Genomic DNA, 12,671 nt, shown 5'->3' on the forward strand with positions numbered 1-12,671 from the left:
GATGAGCATTTGGTACTTGGTACCGGTAACGAACCGGTACCGGTACTGAAATCGGTACCGATTTGAAACCGTCGGTACCGAATCGGTACCAAAGTTTTGAGTTTCAGGATACGGTACGGTACCGGTATTTCCCGAATTTTTACCGGTACCGAACCGAATATTTCGGTAACGGTACTGGTACCAAGATTTGGTGATTTTCGGGATTGGTATTTTCGGTACCGGTACGGTACCGAGCTCATCCCTACTAGGGGCGCCACCCCTGCTGGGTTTTTAAGAGCTCGAACAAGAAGAAAAGAAGATTAAAGCACGTGTTGGTTCAACTAGAGAGCGTTGGAGCACAACTCCTACTCAACCAAACACTATTTTCCTGTTTGAATTTATTATTTTCTTTATGAATTCAGTGTTTGAACCTAATTATTATGTTTTACTCTTGAGTATGGTTGTTAGCTAAAACCCTCAAACTACTAGGTTATGATGAACTTTTGTTGACATTGGATTTTATTTTGGACTTTGCTTTTGTTATGGTTTATGATTAAGTAAGAGGTTTCTTGTTATTTATTCGATGCATATGTGTGCTTAGGATTGTTTGACGAGTTTTATTGTTTCACAGTTTCATTGGTGATTGTCTGTCATATAATAGGATTCTGTTAGATCATCTACTGTGTGTTTTTAACTAGTTTATGGTTGATTTGCAATAAAACCATAGGAACAATATTAATAAATAAACAGACCTAAGTGTGTTGCTAATCTAAATAGCTGTAAGGCGATAGATTATATGATAAATCTTGATTATTTAAGATTGCTAGATTTAGTTCTTCGTAAGGAGTCCGTCTATGTTTGATTTTTCAGCCTTGTTTATCTAGTCGAGTGAATGCTTTAAACTACCTTTGATTTTCGCGCTGTAAGGTAGGATTTCGTTTGGAGGTACTTGTCATAAAATAAGTTAGCGACCGTAAGGGAGTCTAATTAAACTGGTATTTTTAAGAACTTAATAGAAATCCATAGGTGTCGTCTTGAGAAGGGTCAGGTGGTCCTGTTCAGGTTTTCTTTAAGTGACGATTTTATGATCCCAGTTCCATAACATGTATTTTCCAACTAATTGATAATTGATACATTAGGGGATTCTAGCTTAGGTGGTTGCTCGTCATCATCTGAATTAAGTCCAAGTTCTAAGTTTAGTCTTCTTTAGTTTTATTAATTAATTTAAATTAGTTTATTACTATACCCCCCTCAAAATAATAATAAATAAACAGTCGTGTTTGTAGTTAAGTCTAATTTTTAGCTAGTTAACGTAATTAAAAGAGTCTCGTGGGTTCGATATCCGGACTTACTTAGTTGTACCAGAGTCGACTGGTTCACTTGCCGGTTAGTAGTTTTAGTTAAGTTAAGAGTCTAGAATTATTACTTAGTGTCTAGATTAGCGTTTATTTTAGTTAATAAATTAATAACTACTTTTAGCACATCAACAACACTCTGTAACAAACGGTCCAAGCATGGAAATTTACACTACTTAAATTTTGTATTGTAATATAATTACTCTACTTATATAACTTTATGGGGAAAGTGAATACGGTGTTGTAACATGTTTAATCTTAGACGGAAAACCTATCAAAACCACGTAGTTTTGATTAAAAACAATGAAAAACTAATATATTCCCTAATTCTTACCATGAATCAATCTATGTCTTCCACTCATTCTCTCCCAAGTCGTGAATCTGCAGAGAGTTTTTCAAAGATTTATATTCTCCTATCGAAATTAGTTGTGTGGCAATCAATGTTTTTTCAATAGATTTGTTTCTTGTCCAATGATTATCAAGCACTTCCTAATTAAATATCTGATTGCGTATGAACTTTGTTGTTTTAACAATTCTATCATAATCAAGTCTTAAATGCTAGACTGCGCCTGGTAGGGATGAGCTCGGTACCGGTAACCGTACGGGTACCAGTACCGAAAATCCCGATCCCGAAAAGCACGAATTTTTGGTATCGGTACCGGTACCGAAATGTTTGGTTCGGTACCAGTATGGTACCGGCACGGGGACGGTACTGGTATTTAAGGTAAAATTCGAGAAATACCGGTGCCGTACCGGTCCCGAAAACTCAAAACCTTGGTACCGATTCGGTACCGACGGTACCATATCGGTACCGATTTCGGTACCAGTACTGATTTTGCTCATCCCTAGTGCCTAGTAGGGATGAGCTCGGTACCGTACCGGTACCGAAAATACCGATCCCGAAAATCGCCAAATCTTGGTACCGGTACCGAAATATTCGGTTCGGTACCGGTACCGGTACCAAGTACCAAATGCGCGCTCATCCCTAGCGCCTAGTGATGATTGTTCATTGATATCTAATAACCTGATTAGTATGATCTAATAGTTGCTTACTTTATCTCTTTTTTCTTGTAATCATGCGACTTTGTTTGCTTTTAGATTCTTCCTTACCAACTAACTGTTATCTCACAACAAAACAATGGTTACATGCGTTAAATGTCGATTACGCGTGTCTCGGTGTCAGTTACGTGTGTTCCGATGTCAATTACATGTGCCAGTTAGCGTTTGATGTTGCATTAGGCACACTTCGGCACATGGTTGTGCGCGTAACAAAAGAAATTGTGGTGTCACTTGATGCTAAATATATTACCATTAAAAATCAAACGTAAAAAAGAAAGAACTTTTTTGTCTGTAACTAGAAAATTGGGATGCTCAAATGAGGATGAAACCATTTGAAATCGTACATAGAAATGAACAAAAGAAAATCATCCCAACACAATTGCATATTTTAATCAATTGCTGTAATGTGACAACTTGGGAGACAACGAGTGAGAGACCTAGCTTGATTCCATGGTAAGAATTAGGGAATAAATTAATTAGTTTTTCATTGTTTTTAATCAAAACTACGTAGTTTTGATAGGTTTTCCGTCTAAGCTTAGACGCGTTAAAGCACCGTATTCACTTTGCCCTAACTTTATTACTCTACTTTATTATAAAATTACTCTACTTGTAATCCAAAATTTTACTTGAAATTTGATTGTAGTTTAATTACATATTCAAAGTAGTTACAGATCTTCTCTTCAACCATCGCAGTATCTTAATTGAATAATTATGTTTGTCCGACGCAATTTGTTCAAATGATTTTGCACACGTTGTTACTTTCAATTATCCATTAACTGCACCTTCTTCCTTCCATGAACCATCGCCAGTGATGTTTAATTCCTATATGAATCGTTTATAGTAGTCAAAATTAAGAATCTATCTGACATTATTGATCGACTAATTGATCGTTGATGTATGTTGATTGTTAATTAACTTATGCTTAATAATTACAATACTGTCACCGTAGGATTTCTAGTTTTCCTTTGATTCGCACGTTTAGTATGAAAATTTAGTTTGTATTTGATCCAAACCATAAATATATATATATAGGATTAGGTTCATTTCAGAAGTGTTTCTTATGACGAGAAGTGCGAGAAAAGATTCTAACCAATCACATATTTTCTTTTTTATTATTTATTTATATGCAAGGGTATATTAGTGAAATATTAAGTATTTTGTTTAATAACTTATACTCATTAATGGTTTAATAATTAATGATAAGTTACTAGCAAATGGTAAGTTAAAAATTATTATTATTTTCTATTTCATATGAAATTTGAACCATTGAAATCTATTTGATCAAATATCATTTTATTCTAAAAATTGCTTATTATTATTATTGAAGTGGTAACTGATCTTGATAATGTGTGTAGGTACCTACATCAATATATACTACAAGACAAAGGATATATCGTTCACATGTATATGAAAATCAAAACACTTACTATTCTCTTCATACATGATGTAGGTACGTATGTACCTACATCAACATGTAGGTACATGTGTGGCTACCTACATCAATATGTTCTTTTCATACATGATGTAGGTACCTACACACGTACCTACATCAATATATTCTCTTCATACGCTTACTACATCAATTTATTCTTTTTATACATGATGTAGGTATCTACATCAATATGCACATGTGTATATCAACATGTAGGAAACATGATTTGCATGTGTGCATCTAATATAAATAAACGCATTTTGTTCCTTTTAATATTTAAAAAGATGCATAAAAATTGTATTTCAATTTTTTTTCTTATGTTATAAAACTATTACCCATTTTCCTTCTTTGTTTCTTCTTCATTTCGCCAGTCGGCACCACCATCTATCTGTCATTGCTACATCATTCATCCCTATTCACCTTCCCTCTCCTGACCACCCTAACGTTATCCCTTTTAGCCTCCTTTGTGGCCATTAACAACGTTAGGCAACCTCCCGCTTAAAGATGCTGAAATGAAGCAACTATATATTTTAGTTTGTGCTACTTTTGTATTTTTGGTTTATGTTTCTTGCATATAGCATATGGACACAATTTAATTACATTTTTACATACATACCCTATAGAATACTATTGCAGCCTACAAGGTTTATGCCTAATGACAAATGAAATGAAATCATAAATAATTGTTGAAACATCTTGACCCCTTTTAGGCTTATAAAAAACTATGAAAAATATAAACCCAAATACAATTGTCCAACATTAGCCCCAAAACAGACGGCTCCGTGTGTTAAAATGAATATATTAAATATGGTGCAGGAGGAATTCATAACTCATTCTACCAATACTCTCTTATTATTCATGGACCGCTATTAATAATCTTTGTAAAGATGAAGAACACATAATAATATGAATAGTGTACATGTCATTCCGGTTAACACGCTGAGAGATGATGCCATAGTTCTTGATCGAGTTTCTGTTTTAGGTGTACGGTTATGATGGAGATTAGGTGAGATACTTAGCTTACGGTTTGTAGAGAGAGAGAGACTAATGGTGACGTAAAGGCAAGAGTTAAGGGTACACGTTAATCATTCTCTTATAATTCTATATATACACCCAATGGAAAACCGTATGCTATATATGAGAATAAGACAATTACATCTATCGAATAATTACCAAATAGGATATTTTAAATATTTGATCAATATAACTAAATAAATAATCATGAGGGTCATTTCATAGATTAAGATACAAGTAATCTTACAATAAAATACAAGTAATCATCAAAATCTAAAACACTCCTTTGCTTTGCTAATACCATAACAATGATAAAAGAAATAAATAACTATGTTAATTACTTTAGAAATATAAAAACTTTATGCTACATATATATTGCTAAAACTTTTACTTTATCCTATGCACAATTTGTCCCTTTTCATACAAAAGATCCAAATCATTCCATTCTTTTATAGAAAAGGAATAAATTTTTTGTATATATATCGAGTGATATGCATCACATAAGCACTCAGAAAATAACTATACAATTCTTCTATTTTCCTGAGAGAAATTAAGATGAAGGTTCTGTGTTGTAGCTTGCTTCTTTTCGTTATAACATCAGTGGGGTGCATCAAGATTAATGATGCTCACATTGATCCCACTTATGGATTTGTTGAGGTCATGTTAAACCAAACCAATTTTAGATATCAGAAGCCTTATGATACGCCACTCGAACAACGTTACAGTCACAAAAATGGGACTTATCGATTCTGGGTGTATGCAGACGATAAGCCACACTATCTTGGAAGCACCACACAACCGCGCACCGAGATTCGAATACTTGTAATCGTCTTCTTTTCTTCCTCTTTTTTTTCCGCTTTTCAAATGGTGTTTAGTTCCAGGATACATTCTTAATTTGGGTCATGGTAACTGGTGTCAAACGGGTAGGGTTCACAAGTTGGCGAGTCGAACCCGACATGAAGCCGGAAATTTGTACACCCATAAATCCGAACACAACACAAGTTCTTGCATATTGAGATAAACATGACCCGTTTAGCCTAAAACTATTATTATCTTTAATTAATACTCTAAAATTACAAATTTATAGCTAAAAACAAATGTTAGTAGAATAAACCAAAAAAAAATGTTTTTCCCCTCTTTTTATCTTTAAAAATTTGGCATTGACTGACATAAAACACGTTAAAATTTTAATATAATAAATGGATTAAGCGGGCTAGATCGACCCGAATATGACCCGTTTAGCTAAGTGTGTTAAAGGATTTGACCCAGACCTATTAAGACTTAAAACCAAACCCGTAAATTTTGAGCTAGATTCATGTTGTATTTTAATGTTATTTTACCGTTGATTTGGGATCGCTAAGAGGGCTTTGATTTTGACCTACACATTTACTGATTTAACACACGAGCAGCCAGACTACAGTTCAGGAATATGGCAGTTTGAAGGGCTCGCATTCGTCCCGAATGGAACCAGTGGTGCAACTATTGTTCAGATCCATGGTGCGGCCCATGGTAGCACAACAATATTACTAAGGATTTACAATGGAGATATGAGGTATTATAGTACACCCGTGATAGATACTGATTTATATGATAAATGGTTTAAAGTTAATCTTATACATGACGTCGATGGAGGGAAAGTAACAGTTTTTATTAATAACCAAGAGAAATTCAAAACACATGATCAAGGTCCCGGCATGCTCTATTTCAAATTTGGAGTTTATGGCGCACCCAAAAATATTAGCTACTATATGGAATCGCGTTGGAAAGCTGTTAAAATTTACAAAAAATGTTAGGTCCATGGTTTGAAAAACTAGTACCAGTTCTTTAATCATAAACCAGAGTGTAGCTTTATCATTTTATGTATTGTTAAGGTTGTAGAACATTTACAGACTGTATTGACTGTTTTGACAAGGTTGTAGGTATATGGTTAGTTAGACACGAAATGATACATTGTATTTGTGACAACAGAAGACGGTAGAAGGGGACTTATATCTGTCCATATCAATATATTATGGTAGAATCATATTCATTTAACTTTTTGACCCATCAACTAACTCAGACAAGACTCGATCACCCATTTTAGCATAACCAAGTATATTACCTTTGAAAAACCTTAAAACATAATCTAAAACTAATAACCCGTTTTGACAAGGTTGTAGGTATATGGTTAGTTAAACACGAAATGTGATTTCACTATGTTTATAACTTACGAACTACAAAGATAAATGATCACATAATAACAAATTAACTTAACTAATTAGCCACCTAATTGTCCCGGAGAGGCCATCAAGTGGTTGTGAGTTCAAATTCTTTAAGGTGCATCATTGATGATTTTATGAGTAGAATCGGGTGTAGATCACTAGAGAGTGTATATGTTTGCCAGTCTTAAAAAAATAAAATTAACCACTTAACTGCAACTAACATAACAATCATCACTTCTTATATAATTTACTCCTAAGACTTTAACATTGTCTATCGACACTTACATATGTTTAACTATATTTTAAAGAACATCTAGTGTCTATGATATTTGAGCATCAACGGACTCGCATAAACCATCATACTTAAACAAACATAAAACAGTCTAAATAGTCAATAGGTTATTGAATGCTCATAAAAATTAACACGAGCTATATTCGGGATTATTACCCTAGAATTCCCATAAGAATATTTTTTAAAGTATGAGAACGTACTTGTTGGGGGGACCAGTACCTAATCGGGCAAATTTATAGGTTTGATTTGATGGATGCTAGGGGTGTGTTTTTTAACCGTACCCGAATAACGAACCCGAATTGAAGCGACCCGAGACCCGAATAACCCGAACCGATTAAGCTCCTAACCCAAATCCGAGACAAAATATTCGGGTCGGTATTTGGGTTGAAATACCCAAATTTGGGTTGACCCGAATAACCCGAAGTATAATACATCGATGCATGTATCCCTAATTTTTATAGGGTAATTTAGCGGTGAAGTAACACAGTGACCTATGTATTCTTGTTCGATTGTTCTCAAGACTCCGATTAATTTTGGATTAATCACATCCCAATGCATTAATTACTATAAAGCATGTTGAGAATGTATATTCAGTTCAAAAAGTTAAATAGTATAGTATTTAAACCAGTATGTATTGAGCATGTTTCTTCAATCTACACAAGTATTGATCCGCAGGTTACGACACTCCTTCATCTGATCTAATACATGCTTGTATGATAAATTTCATGTTTTGCTAAATAATATATGCTATTGTTGAATATGGCTGTATATTATGATTTTATAACAACTTGGAATACGGTTTTTAAATTTATGATATTGTCAAAGGTGGGTATATTTTTTTAATTTGTTAAACCCGAAACCCAACCCGAATTAACCCGACCCGTTCAACCCGAAACCTGAACAAACCGAACTTATTTGGGTCGGTTATTGGGTCAATTTGTTTTGAGCTCAAACCCGAACAACCCGAAACCCGAATAAATAACCCGAAGAACACCCCTAATGGATGCACCTTTAACTGCAATTTAACGGTTTTCACACAGTTTTTGAATATGAGATTTTGATTTAAAATTTTACATGATACACTTGTACCAACTGATGTTGATATATTAAGGACACATTTGGTGAATACATTAATTTATACAAACTATTACTTTACCCGTCCGGTGGACGGGAACATTAACGCGGGAATCTTTAAACACTATTGATGCTAACTTTGATGTTACGCTTTAAGTAACAACATAGCAAGTGTAACATATAAAACAAACAATCAACCCAAGTTTGAACATATAAAACTAACTCAATAAACACCCTAATGGTTAACAATATCAAAACATTTTTCGGTCCAGATGAAACGGGGTTGACTTGGAAAATCAAAACTGGTTTGCGAATAGCAACACTATTTTTCTTTGACTTTTAAAGCGAGTAGTTTTTGCTAATTATCATTGAATAGCAGGTTAAAACTTGCAATTCACACTATCTATATTATTAAAAAATTTAAAAGGAAAACTACACATGAAGATAGTCACAATACTATATCTAAGTTTTCATAGAAGTCTCGATTGCAATCTTTTGTGGAAGACCAGCATCTAATGATTTGCTTAACCAATTTCCATAGCTATGGCCAGTAAGGATGGCATGAAATTCACAGGTTTGGGTTTGGGCTTGGGTTTGGTATATACAGTTCAACAAGACATTTATACAAAAGAATCAATCAAACAGATAGATTTATACAAAAGATTGATCTGAACATGACCAAATAAAACATCATGTGAAGATACATCATATATAATCTATTCTTCTACCTTTATCTATATACATATGCATGTCTTGCCTAATGACCTAAATAATTGGGTCAACATTTGTTAACATAGCTCAGCTTTCACCTGACACACCCATTGTTTCAGTATTAGATCAAAGAGTTTACACATAAAATTAAATTGAACTTTTAGAAGCTGTCTTTATGGAAATGTCAACTCACCATGGAAGCTTGGTCCTTGATATTCGCTGAAACCTGGCTGTACAACACTCCGAATATCATTTTGCCAGAATGTTGAAGCCTGAAATTTGGATACTAACATTAATTAACAACGAAAATCTTGCAAGATAAGTTGTTTTTATGTACATAAACTATTATTACCAAACCATAATCATTGGAGGTGTAACCTCAGAATTAATGATTCATGACTTTGAAATCTAAACCCCAAGAGTGGTTAAGTATCTCCAATCAACACCGTGCTGCCCTGTGAAACAGAATGGAACGCCGGTGATGTGCTAAGCAGTCTAAAAGGTAGGAATCAAAGTTCCAGTGAGAAACGGTTTCAATAGGAATTTGGCACATCCAGTGTAAAGTTTTAATGAGAAAAAGTAAAAATCTAATTGGAGTGACCTGTGATAATTCAGCAATTGATGCTAGAGCAGTCAATGCCCCTTCTAGGACCATTTGTTTACCACTCTACAAAACAAAGAAAACATTATTAATTCAATTTAAAAATATTCAATATCATATTTAGGTAATAAAAATAGCAACATCCAACCCCCTCAAATATAGAAATATACCTGTAACAATACAAGCAGTTTGCTCCCGGTACAACACAGCTTAAATATACATACAAAATAATCAATTAGATGATTTTCTATAGATAATAGTATAAATGGAGCACTCACCATGTGGTTGAACTGCAAATTAGCAAACATGAAATGAGGTTAATAATGTAAGCAAAAGATCATGATTGAAACTTCCTTAGTTACGCCAACCACAATCAAGCATCATGAATAAATGCATACTAATCTTTAAAACCTTTTGAGAACAACCTTAATTTAAAAACTAAAACCACAACAATCATCAAAATCGTCTCGGCATTCTCACATTACAAAGAACATACATGAGCAAGTCATTCCAATGCTGCAACACAGCTTATTGTTATTCTAACTTCTACTAAAGAAAATATAGCCACATCGCATTACTTTGACAGACCAAAATCATTATGGAGTAGGTATGCATAAGCTTCAATGTTTGTTTAAATTGATCACATACGCAAACATCTTACTAATATATTAAAGCAAGATGATTCTCTCCACATGTCCTTATTCTAGCCTATCCATATAGGATTCCATGTAATCACATTTCCATATCAATAATTTCCACATATTCATAATTATTTTTAATCCACTAAATTAAAATAAGCATTCTAATTTAATTCAATTAATTCTGCAATTAAATCTATTTATTCAAATTAATGCAATTAACTCCATGATTAAGTCTATTTATTCCAATTAATAACCACCTTGTCAATGATTTAATTTACTCTTGAGGAAAGAAGAAGAGCCGGTGAATGGTGATCAAACTGAATGTTTCTTTAAGTTTTATTTATTTATTTATTAAGAAATGACATGAAAAATGCTATAAAAATATAGATATCTCTGAAAATTATTTATAAAAAACACTCTAAACAAAAAAAGAAAAGAACGTTATTTAGAACAATTAGGAACATCTTACTAATATATTAAAGCAAGATGATCACATGTCCTTATTCTAGCCTATCCATATAGGATTCCATGTAATCACATTTCCATATCAATAATTTCCACATATTCATAATTATTTTTAATCCACTAAATTAAAATAAGCATTCTAATTTAATTCAATTAATTCTGCAATTAAATCTATTTATTCAAATTAATGCAATTAACTCCATGATTAAGTCTATTTATTCCAATAAAAACCACCTTGTCAATGATTTAATTTACTCTTGAGGAAAGAAGAAGAGCCGGTGAATGGTGATCAAACTGAATGTTTCTTTAAGTTTTATTTATTTATTTATTGAGAAATGACATGAAAAATGCTATAAAAATATAGATATCTCTGAAAATTATTTATAAAAAACACTCTAAACAAAAAAAGAAAAGAACGTTATTTAGAACAATTAGGAACATTTAAAAAAATTAAATAAAGCCGTTTACAAAGAGATTTTCGAAAACTTAATGTGATACAGTTTAAAGTTGGTATGTATTTGTAAACTTAGTTTTCAATTATTATTACAAAATCTTTAACTAGTATGTGTTTTTTATTTTTTTTTCAGGTCTAATGGTTCATTTATGTTATATTATTCTTATTCGTTGCATTGTTTATTTATAAAGTATTTTCTTTTTATGTAATAGATATAGTTTAACATCTTTTGTAACATCTGAGGGTAAAAAACTTATGTCAAATATTTGTGTTGACTGAATGCGTAGTTTATATTGTTTGTTGATATGTTTTCCACCCGTGTGTAACATGGGCTATTATCCTAGTGATAAATATAGAAGCTCAATACTTCGAATATGAAATGAAATTTTAGAGGCTCAATCACTCAAAATCACAACGCTAAGTTAGAGAAACGATGAACCAATGATAGATTTAAGGTAACTTAAACGGAAATTAATGATTTTATTCAAGTGGTGACCTGCTCTTTTTTTTTTTTTTAATTTAGCTCAACTGACCCGTAAGATTTATTTATTTATTTATTTTTTTGTGTGTGTTTAAACTCAATCTGAACCATATTTTCTTTTTGATTTTTTTTTTAAACTTTCAAGTGTGCCCAATTATACCCCTGTTGAAAAAATCAATCATTTGTTTAGGCTGGATCTGCCAAGGCTACAAGTGAAATTGATTTCACTAATACAAACTTGGTTGGTAAAAGTGTAAAACTATATCAACTTAAAACAGACTCTGTGACCACATGTGTGAGGAGCTAATAAACTACAGTAAGCTGAGTTAGTGTTCAGTCCTGACTTCTAGGCTTCGATCTATTCACTTCTAAATAGCTGGATCGTATAAAGCAGATTTCAAGTATAGACTTTATAGGTGTGTTATTAGTAGATATATCTGTGACCACTTGCAAGCAACATTTCCAGAAACACAAAGGATAGGAACAACACTGTTTTCCTAAAAGCAAAAAAGTAGCAAATGAACATAATAGCATAATGACACTATAATCATAATTTTCATTTTTAATCTAGCATAACAACATGAACACAAGGTTGATCTCTCTCATCCCACACTTTCAAACGATCATCAATAACTAATGCCATCTTGGAATGACTGTTTCCAATTTGCAAAACATTAAATAGTGATTTCTTCAACCATTGTTAATAGCGAATACGTTATTAACCATAAAATGCCCTAATAATTAATTGCCTTAGCGATTCGTTTACTGCTACAATACCTCATCATGTGACGCCAACCAGCCATAATCGCAGTCACATATATGGTCCCCATCTGTAATCCTGCATTCAACCCCGTTTTTTCGACAACTCCAGCTCTGCAAAAACAAAACTACACTCGATTAACAAAGTACAGA

The 12,671-nt window shown here is 32.9% G+C and overlaps 1 protein-coding gene across 1 annotated transcript; it reads left to right on the forward strand.

Annotated features, from left to right (window-relative positions):
* Positions 1-5,394: 5,394 nt before the first annotated feature.
* LOC143552563 (citrate-binding protein-like) lies at positions 5,395-6,632 on the forward strand. Its single transcript, XM_077042745.1, has 2 exons — positions 5,395-5,661; positions 6,249-6,632. The coding sequence occupies exons 1-2, from the start codon at positions 5,395-5,397 to the stop codon at positions 6,630-6,632; spliced, it is 651 nt and encodes a 216-aa protein (XP_076898860.1).
* Positions 6,633-12,671: the final 6,039 nt, after the last annotated feature.

This window comes from Bidens hawaiensis, unplaced genomic scaffold, assembly GCF_021521415.1.
Source record: "Bidens hawaiensis isolate Kalapana, Puna unplaced genomic scaffold, B.hawaiensis_p1.1 tig00016945_1, whole genome shotgun sequence".
Lineage (NCBI taxonomy): Eukaryota > Viridiplantae > Streptophyta > Magnoliopsida > Asterales > Asteraceae > Bidens > Bidens hawaiensis.